The 17,645-nt window shown below is 34.9% G+C and overlaps 2 protein-coding genes and 1 long non-coding RNA gene across 4 annotated transcripts in view; all 3 read left to right on the plus strand.

Annotated features, from left to right (window-relative positions):
• The window catches only part of LOC110178975 (uncharacterized), a 21,251-nt gene extending 14,965 nt beyond the window's left edge, over window positions 1-6,286 (plus strand). Inside the window, exons 3-7 of the mRNA XM_020946286.2 lie at window positions 3,942-4,104; window positions 4,179-4,286; window positions 4,543-4,707; window positions 4,775-4,875; window positions 4,944-6,286. Of these exons, the coding sequence (XP_020801945.1) occupies window positions 3,990-4,104; window positions 4,179-4,286; window positions 4,543-4,707; window positions 4,775-4,875; window positions 4,944-5,408 (954 nt within the window). The 5' untranslated portion in view covers window positions 3,942-3,989 and the 3' untranslated portion in view covers window positions 5,409-6,286. The remainder of the gene's footprint in view (window positions 1-3,941; window positions 4,105-4,178; window positions 4,287-4,542; window positions 4,708-4,774; window positions 4,876-4,943) is intronic.
• Window positions 6,287-7,300: 1,014 nt separating this feature from the next.
• Window positions 7,301-8,386, plus strand: LOC110178983 (uncharacterized). 2 transcript variants are annotated; one of them, XM_020946297.2, is made up of 3 exons: window positions 7,301-7,480; window positions 7,648-7,739; window positions 8,074-8,386. In XM_020946297.2, exons 2-3 carry the CDS (start codon window positions 7,667-7,669, stop codon window positions 8,328-8,330), a joined length of 330 nt encoding a protein of 109 aa, XP_020801956.1. In that variant the 5' UTR covers window positions 7,301-7,480; window positions 7,648-7,666; the 3' UTR covers window positions 8,331-8,386. The 2 variants fall into 2 exon arrangements, with proteins under 2 accessions (XP_020801956.1, XP_020801955.1); XM_020946296.2 differs by lacking the exon at window positions 7,301-7,480 and having other exon boundaries at window positions 7,536-7,739.
• Window positions 8,387-10,497: 2,111 nt separating this feature from the next.
• On the plus strand, window positions 10,498-16,366 carry LOC147645182 (uncharacterized). Its single transcript, XR_015272364.1, has 2 exons — window positions 10,498-10,779; window positions 15,746-16,366. It is a non-coding gene; the product is annotated as an uncharacterized LOC147645182 (long non-coding RNA).
• The last annotated feature ends 1,279 nt before the right edge of the window (window positions 16,367-17,645 follow it).

The raw sequence follows: 17,645 nt of genomic DNA on the forward strand, positions 1-17,645 counted from the left end.
GGCTTTTTTTTAGATGTAAATGGAAATGTGACTTGAGTTGAGAGTTTAAGTCGGATTGAAACTGACTTAAGGAGCTATTTTACCCTTACAGGGTCTTATAATTTAAGTTAAAAGCTTGTAACGATAAGAATGAGTCATTTCTGACCCTATAAATCATATATATTCTTGATCAGCATTAAAAGCTGAGTCGATCTATCCATCTTCTGGAGAAATAAAATTTTACCAATTTTTTCAAAATTTTATAAGGGGTTACATCGTCAAAATTGTCAAAAATTGAGAAAAATTTTAGTTTTTAAATTGAGTATGCAGATTTATTATTTCAATGAAAACAAACATAGCAACGCTTTCTAAATTAAAATTAATGCATATTTGGCTAAGTTATGAGTTTTTTAAATTTTCATTGTCATATAAAAATATTGATAAATATAAATTCATTGCATTCCATAGGTCGGGTGATATTTTTTCGGGTCGAAGAGCAATCACTATCACTATCACCAGAGATGTTAACACTTCGGAGGCCGCGAACAGAATGAGGCCAGCGCGAAGGCAGCGCCTCTATTTATACTCTCCAAGTGAAGAGAACAGAGAAAGCATGAATGAGAGGGAAAGAGGCATCTCTAGAGAGAGAGGCAGAGAGAGAGAGGAGAAGGTATCTCTAGGGAGATGCAGATAGAGCTAGAGGGAGAGAGCTAAATAGAGAGTGGTAGGCAAGTGGGGGTGGGAGAGAAGGAGAGAGGGAGCGTTCTCCTCAACATTTAATGATCGTTCCGATGGCAGCTATATGATATAGTCGTTCGATCCGTACTGTTCCGATTTTTATACTAGTGAGAGTATATAGAATACTAACTGGAAAGTTTCATTCAGATATGTAGCTTCAAAACTGAGAGACTAGTTCGGATAGAAACGAACAGGCGGACGGACAGACGGACATGCGGACTGATGATGCTGATCAAGAATATATATCCTTTACATTGTCCGAATAACTCCCATTAGTGATTTGCAAACTACATTTATAACACTTTGCTTGATTACAACAAAGGTAGACGCCTCATATTTTCAACGCAGCTGTAATTCATGGCTGTATCTTTTGGGTTGAAAGACCGATAGTTAGACCCAGACATACCATATATTTTAGACTTTTTAAGAGACCTGAAAAACCCACACAAAGTGGCCGTCTCACGATGTGGCAATGCCAATGTGTGGTTAACTTGGCTCGGACGGCCCGCTGACAATTACACTTGGTGGTTAGGTAGCTTGACCAGTCATATTGCACATTCAATAAGCCAAGGTCTTTACAGTAGAGCTTGTTTGTGTAATATTTTATCATTTAAAATATTTAATTTAATTTTAATAACAAATTTTTTTGATATATTTAAATCACAAACATTGATTCCAATTATGATCCCAAAATAAAGCTGTACTGTAGGTTTTATCAAGTAAATTTCAATCTAAAAATACACACATTTATTATATACATAAACAATTTATTGTTTGTAATGTGAAGTTAATAATTTAGTCAAAAATCAAGCAGATATAAAGTTATATTTTATATTTAAATAATTTCTGCTTTATTTTTGTACAAATTCATAAACAAACCTACCTTCTTCTCCTGCTTACAGTTTATATTATCTTTGAATTTCCCTAGCCTGAAATTCTTTACGTCTCAAATAACTTATTTACCTAATCGAATTAAGTTTTAAATTTCTTTTTCCCTTTAAAGAATTCCGACTGTTTATATTTATTTCTACCTCGACACCAACGCACGATGTGTAAATCATATAAACATATGCACATCACCTCTGAATCACGCTCTTAGCCGGGCAATCAAAATGCCCCAAAGCTGTATAAACCCAGTCTCTCAGACTCCGTCTCCAATCCAAATACCAAAACTGAAACCGCCTCTTTGGGCCTTCTTTCCACCTTTTTGACCACCTACACACGATCAGAGAAAAAAGCCACGCGACGGGTCTCAAATGAGTGTGAGTGAGAGGGGGAAAATCGAGGGGGAAGGGGGGGAAAATTTATGCAAGTTGAAAATCGTGACACAATTGAGAAAAGTTCATTCCATTGACTTTGACTTGGCCTGGCTTTGGCTTTAGATTTGGCTTTGGCTTAGAGGTTAGCTGCCATTTGTTAGCCACACAACAAAGTTGCAGAATGAATTGGTAAGAAAAGATATAAAAAAGAACAGAAAGAGGTTCTAAGATGGAAAAGGAAATGGTTTAGAAGAAGCTTTATAAAGAGTTTTATTTGAGGTAGTTTAAAATTAATTAGTATATAAGTTAATTTAAATCAGGCACAAAACTGCAGCTTAAACTTTCTCTAAGAATTTAATACATTATTTTATACCTCTCAAAAATCAATTACTTAAATCTTAATTGATTCTTCTTTTTAAAGACTGTCTCTCTCTTTAAATGGCTTCTCAAAATCTTTTCACTAAGTTGCTTTCGATTCAGTGCCAGAGCCCAGTCGGGCCTTCATTTTGGCCAACTTTTCGAGCCAAGTAGCAGAACCATCAGCATTCGCTGAGGTAATTTAAGCCAGACGGCACACATTGCAACTCCGCCGCCTCTCTATTTACCGCTAAGAGCAACCCAGACATCATCAGAATCGGACGGCTCTCCACTCCAATTCAGTTTGTTTTGCAGAGATGTGAGGCAACCATGTCTCGGTTTCATTTCTGATTTCTTGACTAGAGTAGAGTGTATATACATATAGTGTCTCTTGGTTTCTGGTTTCAGACTGAGCCCAAGATCTATCATCATTGGAGGCACTCAACTTACTTGCATGTGATACCATTTGTGTCATTACCCGAAGACGGATGGGCGAATGGGTGGGTTTATTTGAGTGGCTTATTGAGAAGGTTGTTGAGTTTATTAGCTTCATGGCGGTAAGAGAATGAAAATAAGACGAAGGAAAGGTATTCTATACTTTTCAACATACTTTGAGGCAAGTTCTGGAGGAGTCATAATGATTGTAGAGTAGGAATGATGAATTATATAAAGAAGTTCTTAAAAAGTGTTTTAATTTTATGAAATAAAGTATGAAAAATAAATTAAATGGTATAGTGATTAAATAAATACTATACATAAAATTGGATAGTAATTTGTAGTTTTGAAAGGGAATTTAATTGAATAAACCCTAAACTTCCACTAAGTTGTACTTGCCTCATAATATCTAAATTGCTCTATTTATGATAATTAATAATTATTCAACAAATTAGCTAATAATTATAATAACCCCTTGCTATATATCACATTATATGCATAACCCATAGTTAACATTTACTTTTTGTTCACTTTTGTTCCCACACAGTCTCAAATATTACGCATACGCCCTGTTTCGCTAACTTACTTACTAAATACTATTTTTTTGCACCACAATCTTAAATATCTCATCAATTAGCGGAGATCTGTTAAAAATAACTGACATTTCTTGGTTTTAAACTGTCTTAGGGTATCAATATACTCTTGAAATACTTGCTTATAAATTGCTATTTAATTACATGTAAGAGGAAATCGGTTTATGACAGAAATCCGCTTAGAGAAAAAACTGAATTGAGACCCACACACACACACATATGAAAATTCCTCTGCGTAAGCATTTATTTTTCTTGTCTTTTTTTTGTTTTTTGTATGCAATCTCAAGGTCGTCGGCAAGTAGCTCTTTATGTATGAATGGGATCTAATTGTTCGTGATGAGAACACGGCTCGATGTGAGCATGACAAAGTGCTCTCGGATGGATAGAAGGTGGCTTACGGGTTACGAGTGTATGTCATGTGGGTGGGTGGGTTTGTGCCTTGTATTATCTGTGGCAAGTAAGAAGATTTTCGGCCTAAGCTTTGACTAAAAAGTAGCTCAAAGTCAATGGGAAAGGGGGAAAGAGTTAAGCAGATTTACATTTCCATAATTTAATATGCATTTTTTATAATTCTTTTCAGTTCTTTGGACCTTAATTGCATTACTTTCGTTATGCTGTACAGTAAAACATGGCAAAGTCGACACTTTATGCTGCTGGGGTGACCTGTCTGGGCTTCGTTTGCTTCGCCTTGGCATCTGTGGCCATTGGCATACCCATTTGGGGTTACTACGATAGTCGATCGGGTGAGTGCTCACTGTACTTTATATATATTTTATATACATTTGATTAAACTAATTTGGATTTTTTCCTTAAACAGGCGGCTATGACTTCGATCGAGGCTATTTCGGACCGTTTAAGGTCTGCAAACAATTGACATATAATCGAGAGAAATGCGGCAATGATGTATCCAAGTTTAGGCTAAGCAGTAAGTAATTAAATAATTCAATTTATAGAAATTAATTCATCCTAATTTGTAATTTTATAAGATTTAAAAAGGAAATGTTTGTGTATTTATAAGCAACATTTCTATGAAACAGAAAACTAATAAGTTAAATATACATTTCAATACTATTTAAACACATTTAAACACTTTCAAACCCCTTTAACCTCTCTTTTAATTATTAATATTCATTGCTATACTTTAACTAAATACTAATGTATTCTTTTCTAACCCTTTTTAGATGCAGTTTTTGTCAGTGGTCTCTTGGCCATTGGCAGCTCAGCTGTGCTGGGCATCTTTTGCATTTTGTCGGTCATTCAACATGCGATGATCTCATCCAGGGAGAAGGTGGTGATGCCCTATACAACTCTAGTGATAGTGAAGTTAATGCTGGCACTCCTGGGAGGTGAGTGAAGGAAGACAGGTGACAGGAACTGATAAGTCATGTAATTTAATTGAATTTTCCCTTACAGGTGTACTGGCCATCATAGCCACGGTATTGTTTGCTCTGCAAATTGATGAGCAAGAGCGCTTTGGCTTCAAGATATCACGGGGCATTTCCTTTTACATACAGGTGAGTGAATTGGTGAAAGTTTAGTAATTAAATATCTTTAAAAAATGAATTAATTTCCCATTTTCCAGATTGTGGCAATTGTTTTGACTGTTGCCCTGTTTGTGGCCGCCCTGTACGATGTGATCTATTCACGCAGTCCTGGCGGTGATCCAACCATGGCACTGGATGCTGCATCTCCGGGTAGTGCCACCACATTTAATAATCCTGGTTTTAAGGAGCCACGCAGTCGCAATGGTGTCTCGGTGACGGATGCCTCGGGGAAACCGTACAGTGGCATCCGAAATGGAGCCGGAACTGCGGGAAGTGTGGCCTCCATGAGCACAACGGTGACCAGTGTGTCCAATGGCTCTACACTCGATTCGGTGACCCGTTCACCCTTGAGATCGAGCCTCAAGAAACCGAGACCAAGGCCGGATCCCACGCTGGGCATTCAAAATCCAGGCTATTCCGGATCCGGAAGTTCACCCCCTCCAATGCGTCGCAATGGCAGTGTGAAAAAGGTTCGAATTCAGACGCACAGCACCGAGGTGTAAGGGGATCAATATGGTTTCAAATAATTTAAAAAATAAAATAAGCAGCCAGCAAACGATAAAAAAATAACAAACAACAAAAAAATCATATACAAAGACTGTGTACAGTAGCAAAAAAAAAAAAGAAAGAAAAAAGACACAAAACCACACGAAGAGGATGAACCTCAATTCATAAGTTTCTCAAATTAATTAATGGTTTAATTAATTAATTAATTAAACACAAAACTCAGCAAATTGAAAATTCATTCTCATTTGTCTTCCAAGAAGGATGCATTTTTCGATTATTTTTTGTATTTCTATAAGCAACGGTTTCCGTCCACGGGCAAGGCAAGAGTATTTAATTCGGTTTTCTTCAAGTGTACAACCAACTCCCCCCAAAGTGCCCTTATGACCACGCCCAGTCCCCCCCTCTCAGCACACTGTCCGCGAAATAAGAAACAAACGTATCAAATTGGAATACCCTAAACCTAACTCTAATTAATATACATGATTTGCAATATATTCTTATTTAACAAAATACATTAAATAATTATACTTAAGCATTAAAAGCGACATTTGTAAAATACATAAAAAATCGAATGACACAAATTGTTATTTATAATTAAGTTTAAGTGAATGCGACTTGACGGCGCTTCAAATAGATTCGATAATTGTATGTTATTGTTAGCCAAAACTTTCGATTGATAAATCAGAGAATAATAATTAATTGTTGCGCTAAGATTTCACTATTGAAGGACACTTAGTTTAATTGCTAAGCTTGTTTGTTTAGTTTTTTGTAATCTAATTGAAAAAAAAGCGTGTCTCATACACGTTTCCCTGTAGGCTAAGAGTATTACTAAATAAAAGGAAAAATTCAAATTATTTGAGAATTTAAACAGAAACTCTATATTTTATTTTGGTGTGGGGGAAATTTTTAATTTCAAAATATTTAAATAATAATAATAAACAACTGTTTTTTTGCAGAAACAGACAGACAAAGGCTGCTTGTAGCTGAAATATTTTAATATATTGTACAAATCTAATATAAAATTCCCTTTTTTCATAAATTAATTTAATTTTTATCCAGAACTGGGAATGGGTTCCACTACAGCAGTTAGCCAAGGCAGCCACCAGCTAAAATTGGGTTCCACAGTGTGATTGTGTCTTAGATTACTTTTATGGGTTTGCTTCCAAACTGTGGCTTGCGTCCAGGCTATGCGAAATACACTGGCCAAAACACTCTTGCTTTTTCAAGGTATTATAACTATAGTCAGAAGCTCAGAACACGGTGGAGGAATCATTTCCGACCCTATAAATCATATATATTCTTGATCAGCATGAATAGGCGAATTTATCAAGCCATGATTTAAGGAAAAAAATAAGTGATAAATTTTTTCAACATTTTTAGAGGGGTTTCATCGTTAAATATTAAACAAAAAATTGACAAAAATTTAAATTTTATTAAAGTTTTAACTTGGTATGCAAATTAATTAACTGAATTAAAACTAACACAAAAATGCTTTCCGATTTTAAATTAATGATTTTTTGACTATGTTATGGTTTTTTTTTAGCTTTAGTTTATCTAGAAAATTGTTAAATAAAAAATATATTAATACACTATTATTTTATGTAAAAAATGCAAATATTTCAGGTCTTCTTGATATCATAAAATGGTTATAAATCATTTCCAGCCCTATAAAACATATATATTCTTGATCAGCATAAACAACCGAGTCAATTTAGCCATGATTTAGGGGGAAAAATATTTTGATCAAATTTTTAAAACTTATATGTTCATTTATTATATTGTATTTATTTTAAAATTATTTTTTTTTTTTAAAGATTTCTCTCTCACATTTGCAGATTGGGATTAATGTTCTTAGCAATCGATGACCCCATATTTGTATATGTAAATTAGTATATAAACCCATTGCAGAGAGACAGACTTTTCATTTGATTTCAGAGGCACACGATCTCTGTTATCAGTTGTTGCGATTCATAATCTCCAATCGATGCTGTTTGAGCTGTGCTTTGTTTACAAATTCACTCTGGAATTCATTCAGGAAAGTTGATAAGTAAAACCCGGAGAATACCAGGTAAGATAGTGCCGCAAAGAGAGCCCCACGATCAGTCCCCAAAGTTCTCCGGCTCAGTCTAAGCCGAGAACTCTGGGACTAAAGACGTCTGTGCGATAATACCGAGTGATTGCATCTAGTATAGGAAGCCAGACAACAACAGTATTTGTTTATATTTCCACATATAGGCTACATATATAAATAAATATGAAATCAGAGGCGTTGCACAAGTTTCTGGCTTTCTTTCCGCTGCTGATTGCCTGCGCGTGGAGCCAGCCATGTAAGTTCAATAGATTTTAACCTACATTTCCGACTTTTGTGTCACCTATAATTAAGGCATTATAAATATTTTTTAATCATTTATTTCTGATTTAAAATTTTGCCATTATATGGAGTTAAAAACAATGGGTTTTGGGGCTTAATTAATGCCCGGAAAGAGCTTTGATTAACATTTATGTATATATATCTTCAAAATAATATAAAAAGCAAGGTAATAATTTAATTTTCCAACTATAATCTGTTCTTAAATTGTGTTTTTAATATATCCCCTTATATTTTAGTTCAAAAATCTTCTTAAATAATATTTATTAATTCAAACCTCTGTATATTTTCAGTGGACACAACTCAGCAGCGTCAACAACCTCCCGTAGCTCCTCAATCTGTTTTCTTTATAAAAAATAATATCAGACCGGAGGATGCCCCAAATTATCAAATTACAATACCAAAGCATCCCAATGCAAATGAACCCTGTCTTACGATCACCTGGAAGACCAATCCTGATGGCACTGGACCCGAAAGTCCACAAATCTATATGGGTAATGGATATTTCGGAATAATGCCACCAGCTGATCTTAACCAACAAAAGCAATAAAAATCGACCTACATTGTATTTATTTATGAGAAATGTAACTGAGTATTTTTTCTTAATTAAATTTTGATTATTTTGGGAAGATAAATGGTAGTTTTTATAAAATATATGTGTATATTATTATAAAAGTTATTGTAAGAACATGACATAGATAGAAAAAGAAAACCAAATATGAGAAAGAAGTCAAATCTTAACAAATTTGAAAGTTTAATAAAAATCAGAGAGATTATGTTTTTTATGAAGAGCATCATTCATAAATTTGTTAATTAATTTGTATTAAATTGCATTATTAAAGGCCTTTACAATTTATAAATGTTTTTGTAATTTATACATTTTAAATTATTAAACTTCAATACAATTTCTCTTGCTTTTTGGTACTCTTTTAATAATGCTAAAAAAATATGTACTTGTTATTTACATTTTATGTACCTAAACTCTTTGGCTTTACTTTAAAAATGTAAACAGTTTATTTTTTATAAACTTCTTAATTACAAACAGAGTTTTTATGCCAATAATATCAGTCACAGCTCTTACCCAAAATCATGCCATTCTACCTACCAATTTTATCTCTATTTTTTTTTCGTTTATTAAAATAATTGTACACTGACCCATTGCGCTTCGGGGGGAGCGAGATGTTTTGATATTTTGGTCGTATTTTCAGTGTCCGGGATTTGGCAACACCCAGTCTGGAATATCGGTTGGTTCGTTGTCATGACAACTCTGGAAAGGGAGCAGAAACTGCCCAGACAGTAGAAGCCCAAACTCCGCGGGAAACTCCCCCAAAAAACCGAACCAGGAAAATCTCATTCTCCAACTGTCTGTGTCTGCAACTGACAGAGATGGATGATGAGAGAAAAAGAGATGGACGCTGGGGGAGAGTTGCTCAGAGAAAGAGAGATAGATAGATACAGAGAGAGAGAGTGTGTGTGAGAGAGAGAGAGCAAGGATAACTCCAATTTTGCAGGGCTGCACTTTTCGGGATGACTGCAAAAAATTTCGCTTTTTTCCCTGCTTCCCAGACTTTCGCTGCAGTTTTCATTTCCGAGCGCAACTCGAGGCAGAAACATCAAAATCAACAAAAAAAAAAAACAAAAAATACATATAAAACGAGGGGAAACCGACAAAAAATGTGGCGTGGGAGTGTGTTAGTAAGGCTAATTGGCTTGCCACACACACACTTACACAGCTCAGGGTCCACGGGTCGTATGATGAATATATGCAAAAAGTGACAAATTTATATTGCAAGCAACCGCATACCATCCAAATTTGCTTACTTTTTGAGAGTGTTTCACCAAAAAAGGGTTTATTACACTCTTGTTTTATTTCTGCATTTCTGATTCTAGGAATTTTTGGAGGGAATTCATGGTCGAGGTTAGTATTTGTAGCTTAAAAGCATATATTGTATAGAACGGAAAAAGGATCACTAGGTTTAATGCTTTAAATTCACATGTAAAATGTATACTCTATAAATGTATTGTCTATAAATCATTTATCTATCATATCAATTCAATTCTGACTAGTTCACTTTTTGAAATGTTCAAAAAACATTAAATAATATAATTTTGGTATATTATAGGAAGGTTCTTAGTGTCATGTTGAATTTACAAATTGTATATTTTTACTACAAATCAAAATTTTAAAAATATCATAGCTCAGCCAAAAATTGTTTAATTTTTATTCGGGAAGCTTTCCCATGTTAGTTTTTATCAGTTTAATAATTCTGCATACTCAATTTAAAACTTTTAAAAAATTTTAATTTTTATAAATATTTGATCGTTTTAACGATCTAACTCCTTAAAAAATTTTGAAAAAAAATTAGAATTTTTTTTTCCTGTCTGAAGTATCTAGATCGATTCAGCTGTTGATGCTGATCAAGAATATATATGACTTATAGGGTTGGAAATGACTCCTTCACTGGTTTACAAGCTTCTGATTAAAATAATAATTCTCCGCAAAGGCTTTGAGGTAAATTACAAATTAATAATTATCACAGTTGGCTTTACGTTTACAGTAATATTTAATCGTCGTACTAAAGTAAATGCTTACATCAACAAGCACCTATTTATATTTATATATATTTATATTTGTTAATAAAAAAGATAAATATATATTTATTGTGAAATATATACAATATTTTATACCTTAACACCTTAGCTTTGCCTTTTGGCTTACAATTTGAAATGTATCTGTCATATATCACAACACAAAAACGTCTAAAAGTAAACAAATAATTTCATCTGATAAATCTTTTCCTTTTTTTGCAATTTCCTAATTCTCTAAATGTCTAAAATTGTTTGTTAAAAAAAAAATGTTGTTTCTTTTCTCGGCCTGTTTTTATATTACCTTTGGCTTTCTAGTGTTTTATTTAATAAGCATTTGTATAGTGATACTTCTTTCCATATTCCTTGGCTATAGTCCGGAAATGGATTAGCAGTTTAAATATATAAATGGGGTAAGTTATATATATTAAACATAAAAGTAAAGTTAAAACCAGAGTGGTAAATAAGGGGTTTCTTTGAAAATCCATCTATATTTATATTTCTAACCATTTTCCTTTGCTTTTTAATATAAAATCTTATAAGAATTATCATTAATTTCTTATTTTTTGCCGAATAACAACCCCCAAAAGTCGCTCACCTCAGAGACACACACACAGAGGCGTTGTGTGTTAAGCCCCCTTAAGAAAAAGTTGACAAAAACTTTTGTGCATTCTACCTTTTTGTCTACAGTTTGAGGTCAGTTTGAGGGAAATTATATGAGGGGGATCTCTGTTTCTCGGAGGGGAGGAGGGAGCAGAAGGATAATGGCTCAGACACACGGAGTGTTTCTTGTGAGGGGGTTGCTAGTTGCCAGTTGCTGGTAATGTGAATTTGTTTTATTTTTTGCCGTTTTATTTAACGCTCCAATGCATGCGACATAAGCCCACTCCTTTTGTGGCCATCTCTCTCTCTCTGTCTGGGAACTTGGCCAAGCATAGTTGCTACCACTTGGTGAATTTTTAATCAGCCTGCCCGTGCTTCCCCCTCCCTGATTTGATTGAATGGAATAAAATATATACGAGCCTGTGCTTTTGTGTTGTTCCAGAAATTTTTAGAAAGTTTCATCCCTGCGGCTTCAGTCTACCCGCTCATGCCGCCGCCACTGGCTTTTCCTGCACTGCGTCACGTTCGCCGCATGCTGTCTGCCATTTTGGCTTTTCCTGCAGGAAGCTCCTTGCATATTTCACGTTCGCCATGTTGTTTTTTCCTTTAGCTGTGTCAGTGTGTGTGTGCATGTTGCGCTCTATGTATGTGTGTGTGTGTGTTTGTGCAGTGTCTGTGTGCTGGTGCCCCAACTCTTCACTTTTATCGATTGAATTGTGTCTCCGGCTGTGAAATGCAGGTCATTGATCCGTTCGTGCCGGCTAAAAACGACGAAATGCTTTTTCGGCTTTTCTTTTTTTTTTCATTCTTTCCCTTTCTCTCGGTCTCTCGTCTCTCAGTCTCTCGCTCTCTCTCTTTCTGTGTCTGTCTCACTCTCTTGAAAGTCCTGTCGGCATCTGTGTCCTGCAACTCCGCGTCTGGCTGTTTTCGGAGTTTTTATGCGGGTTTCTCCCGTAAATAGCACCATAAATCTGATTTCGCTTTGATAAACCAATTTCGCGTCAGCTAATTTCCCTGAATTTGTTTATAGAGGGTTAAACACAAGGGGTCGCGTTGAGGTTGGCCAGGTTAAGTTGATCAAATTGCAGGAAATTCGATAAAGGAAGTGAATATAGAAAACATATTTTGATCTCAAATAATAAGAAAAACAAGTTATATTACATACAACAGAAGGTATATGTGCTTCTGAAAGCTAAACCTAAATATGAGGTTGGATTCTTTTAAATTATAATATCAACTTAATTCAAAATTTGTATTTAAACTCATTTTTATATTACAAATATTTTATTAAGGTATTATGACTATAAAAGTGGGAATATCTATTGAAAGAAAACTGACATGTTAGCCTGAGCATTTTTTAATCCTAAAAAATATAAAATTAAACAAATTGTTCTGTATTTTAAATATTAAAAATCTTTTCCCATGTTAACATAAGGAACTATAACTTTTTTATGCGAAAAACACAGTTGACATCGGTAGTTTTTTAGAGGCAAAAGTAGACCTAATTATATAACTAATTAATTAAACTAAATAAATAACTAAAAATTGGATAACAAATAATTAGACATAAAAATTTTAAGTTTAATTTAACTTAAAAGCCCGACATCTGTACATTTAAGTTTTAAAATAATTTAAAATTCATATTTTGAAATACAGTCTTCTTTTATTTCTTCTAAATAATTGTATAATTATTATAAATTTGTTATATTTTTTTTTTATTATTTCTTTAAAAAAATAAGGAATTTTCCTTTTAGTAAAGATCGTAAAATAGCAATGGCTGTCCCCGACCGGAAATGTACGTAAAGCCATACTGTAGCCAAAAAGTAGGCAACAAATAAGTTCTGCTAATGCAGCCACTCTGACATAGATGGCGCCTATAGAGATCCCATATAGCTTGTGCGAGCTTTTCCTACTCTCTTTTAATCTCAATGCAGAGTACAGCCCAGGGTCAACTGTATTTCCCTTTGAGCCATAAACACTGTGAATATCAGCTCCATGTCCTGGCACTTCCTCTTTCCGAGACACCACACCCCAAAATGTCTGTGAATGCGAGTGTGACTGTGAAAAACCATTTCTTTTCCGTAGCTTTGGGGTAGTGGAGCATTGTTGAAGTAAGAGTTTCGGGGCTGGGAGAGCTATTCAGACAGCCAGCCAAAATGTGTCTGTCGATGAGGGGCAGAAACTGTACCGTGCTCGTGCCAAGTGCCGGCCCAGACAGCGGTAGAAAGGGAAATCGAGGACTTGTGACTACAACTTATGGCCACCAGGATATGTATTTTCGGCCAATGAGGCTTGGGTATTACAGTACTGCTTCGGTTCAATGACCATACTGCCGGGAAGGCAAACAAACCGGCGACTGATTGTATCTGGACAACCCACCATCTACTAATGGGAAAGGGGTAAACCTCCTCCTCTCTTACTTTGCCTATTGCTGGAGCCCAAAACAAAAATAAATAAATGTAATGTGCAGAACGAGTTGCAAGGTCGACGAACGTTGAATGCGTTACCCAATCCCAGTTACCAGTTCCCTGTACCCTGCTCCCTGTTCCCTGTTACCTGTTCCTAGTTCCCTGTACCCTGCTCCCTGTTCCCTGTACCCCGATCCCTTCTCTCAGTTCTTAGTTTGCCGGATTCCTATTCGTTGCAGTTTAGTTTGGCTGACTTAATGCCCAACGCTGTGAGCCAAACACGTTTTTTTTTTTTTTTGCCATCGCATAATTTGTGGGTAAGTTTTCAATCAACAATCTTCAAACCGAAACCATTTCGGTTTTCCCTCTTCTATCTTTTCTCTATTTTTGCTTTCAGGTCTTTTGCTGCTCATTGCCAACTTTCACATCAAACTAATTGGCATAAACCAGGCAATGGACTTGGCAGGGATAATGCATGTACCTCTCCTAAGATTCCTAGGATTGGGATAGTCCGTCAGAATCATCAGCAAAGGATACTGATAGTGTGCTTTCCCTCATTAACTTGTGAAGACTCTATCTTTTAGGATGTATAACAGAGTTTTAAATAGTTTTTTCTATCAATAAATATCAAAAATATCCTAAAACATATAAAATTTTTATTTTTTTATGATATATGTTTCATAATTTAATAACCATCTATCAACTCCTCTATGGTTAGTGCATTGCCTGGCAAATGCAATTGCAAAACACATTTGCTTCAAAGAACGTTAAGCGCAGGCGTCGTCACCGGTTAAAAGTTGATTTTGAGGGGGAATCCCCTTGCCATGAGGAACTTCGAGAGAGTGACTCTTTCTCTCTCTCTCTCTCTCTGTTTGGACGGGAATCTTCTGGGCCTAGAAGCACTCAGGCTAATGGCCTCTCGAGTCGTCGCTAGCCGATGTTATAATCGCTGGGAATCGTGGCATCAGCCTTTGTTGCATTCCACAGCAACGAACCGCTTCGCGTCTCTCACTCTCCCCTCTCTCTTCGTTTCTCTTCCCCCTTCGCCTTTTGCAGTTCTCCAATTCTCTGGTTCTACAGTTCTCGAGTTCTCCCGTGATTCTCCATCCCCGCCCACACTCTCACCCAGTTTCTAGGGGTCTCGGTCTCTGCTGGCATTGACACTGACACTGCGCCACGATGGCATTGGCCATGGCATTCTCGGTGCTTCTGCAGCGGCTTCCTGCACTGTTATTGCCACAGCCACTGCCACTGCCACTGCCACAACCATAGCCACCTTGAAGCAACCCGCAACCCGAGCTCTATTCTCAATCCGAATCCAAACCGAGTCACAGTGACTCCACCTCTCCTTCCCCCGCTGGATCCCAGAACAGGTCTGGTCTGGCATTCATCATCATCAGTTGGAGGGGGGGATGGGTGAAGTGGGAAGAGTCCAGGGTGGCATTGGGTCTACACTGCACAGGAGAGATTAGCAAGTATCTTTGACTATGTTAGCTTTTGGTAAATTATTTATTATTTAATCTATACATTTGTATTTAATTAGTTAGATGCAGAAACCATTGAAAGCGAGGAAAGAATTGTCTAAAATGGATGTGGATTTTGAATTTTATTAGTTACATGTGTTTTTTAAGGTAACTAATAAATAGTGATTTAAATAAAGCATTTAGCTTGAAAGAGAGAGAGGAAAGAATTGCGTAAATTGGATATGGATTTTGAATATAATTGTTAAATGTATTTTTAAGTAACTAATATATGGGATTTATCTAAAATATATATATATTATAAAAGAGTGGAAAGATTTGTACGATATTATTTATGTAGAAGGATGTTATTTATTTCTTAAATTATTTATTTATTAATTTATTTGAATGCCTGTTTTTTTTATTTATTTAACTTGTTTTTCTTTAACTATTTATTTGTTTAATTTACTTTTTAGTTATTTACTCCCTTACTTAATAATTTCTTTCCATATTTTCTTCTTAAGTTATTTATTTATTTACTTATTTCATTCTTTACTTATTTTTGTAGTTACTGATACCTTTCTTTAGTTATTTATTAAGGTACTTATATTTCTTGACTTATTTATTTCTTGACTTAGTTATTTATTCTTTTACCTATTGATTACCTTACTTAGATATTTCTCTGGTTATATGTTTCTTAAATTATTTTATTATTATTTTTGATTTAGTTCATTCTCTATTTATTTCTTATAACATTTATTTGTTGATCTATTTGCCTATATATTTATTTATTTGTTTTTTTTTACTTATTTTCCTAACTAATTAAATCTTAAATTACTTACATACTGATTTCTTTACTTATTTATTTTTCAAAATATTTAATAATTAATTTCCCTTCTATTTCATAGAATCACTAAACAACCCATCTACTTTTTAGTGTAAACCTGGAATAGGAACGCATTTATGATTTGCTTTATGCATTGACAGGTTCCCATTCACCGCCTCCTTTCTATTTGTCCACCTCCCTGTTCCCAAGGAATCCCTTCACCATCAGAATTCCTCCTCATGATGCACTGGCTGAGCTTGAACTGGATTTTTAATTGGCCTAGTCCATTGAGTGCTCCATTTGCCAGTACCATCACCATCACCACTAGCACCCTGACCATCTGTTGTCCAATGGACAAGGTGAGTGTGTGTCCAGGGCGAGGAGGAGGAGCCGGCTGGACAGATGCCCAACGATAATGGACAGCTGAGATTTGCACTCGGAGATAGCCGGCGTAACTGTGGAAACAAGTTTGAATTGCAAATGAGCTGAATTGCAGATGAACTGGGAATTTTCCCCCGAATTGCTTTTGCTGTTTGAAGAACTAAATGGTACTAAATAGGAGGCGTGAAAATTCTTACCAGGAAAAGCCATCGAAGTGTGGTTTAGTTTGTTTTAGAAATAAACACTGAATTCTATATGTGAAAAATGTTTAGTGAAAATGTTGCCCAAGTGGCATAAAATAAATTGAAATAAAAACTGTCAAGTTTTGTATTTTATTTAAGGGTTTAAGATTTAAAGGAATTTATAAAGAAAAAATTCTTTAAAGAATAATACTATATAAATAAGACTGTTACTTGTTTAAATATCATTAAGATTGTTAAAAATCAATAATAAATGCTTTCTTATAGTTTAAATATTTCTAAATATCTGACAAACTTAATTCTTTTTTAATTATTTGTTTATTACCTCTTTAATTTATATTTTAAGGAGAATATGAATAAAAGCTCTCATCAACTTTTGTATTTTATTTAAGGATAATGATGGGAAGACTTTATTAAATAATATTGTGTAATAGGAATGGATTTTAGTTCTGCAGAGTTTTGCTTGATTTAATTTAATCAAAATGGTTTAAAAATGTTAAATGTTTTCTTATGGCTTGAGTAATTAGCAAATATTTATCTTTTACATAATTTTGTATTGTACTATTATTTTATTTATATTTTAAAGAAACCATTTTAATAGTTATAAATAAAATTATTTTCTTTTATTTTTATAGTTCTTTCTATAATATTAACTCTTCCATGTTATCTATAATGTCCTTAAATCCTTTATCTTTACTTCTCTCCCATCTCCGTTACACTTAATTTCCCATCGACCATTGACAAATTTCCCACTCCCTGAAAACGGATGAGTAAGCAAAAAAAAAACAAGATAAAAATGGAAATTAAAATAAACAGCGAGACACCACAATTAAAATGAAAATCAACGAAAAGCGAAAACTTTTTGTCATACATACACTCTGTGTGTATAAAGAGCACACACACACACACACACACACACACACACACACACACACACACAGAAATATCTTAATCCACACAGACAGACAGAACAATACCAGACTAACCTATTGTAAAGTGGGGGAAATATAAAGCTCAACGGCAAATATGTATATTGCTTACATAGCGATGTATGTACATCCATACATATGTATATGTATATGATGCATACATACATAAGTACATCCCTGTTCGCATGCACTGGCGACAAATTTTCCAAAATGGCGTCGACAATGACTAACCGGCCAACTCCAACTCCGTTGCCATTTCCCTCGATCCTCATTTCCACCAGCTCCCAATACCAAAAAAAAAGAAAATCAGGGGGGGGAGGTTCCTTTTGTCTGAGCTCGTGGAACTCCAGAGAACTCCAGGTCAATGATACCAAAAGTTAAACACCCCTCCCGCCCAAGAACTCCCTTCCTACACAACTCCCCCCTCTCTGTCTGCGTCGCACTTGAACAATTTTCACAAAAACAAAAAAAA

The sequence above is a fragment of the Drosophila serrata genome, unplaced genomic scaffold (assembly GCF_035046125.1).
Source record: "Drosophila serrata isolate PLE 108 unplaced genomic scaffold, ASM3504612v1 contig_2, whole genome shotgun sequence".
Classification (NCBI taxonomy): domain Eukaryota; kingdom Metazoa; phylum Arthropoda; class Insecta; order Diptera; family Drosophilidae; genus Drosophila; species Drosophila serrata.

Bases quoted from the DNA above. Each gene is read 5' to 3' on its own strand.
- LOC110178983 (XM_020946297.2), top strand. From the start codon at position 7,667: ATGAAATCAGAGGCGTTGCACAAGTTTCTGGCTTTCTTTCCGCTGCTG. The intron at 7,740-8,073 runs GTAAGTTCAATA...GTATATTTTCAG, and splicing joins CTGCGCGTGGAGCCAGCCAT to TGGACACAACTCAGCAGCGT.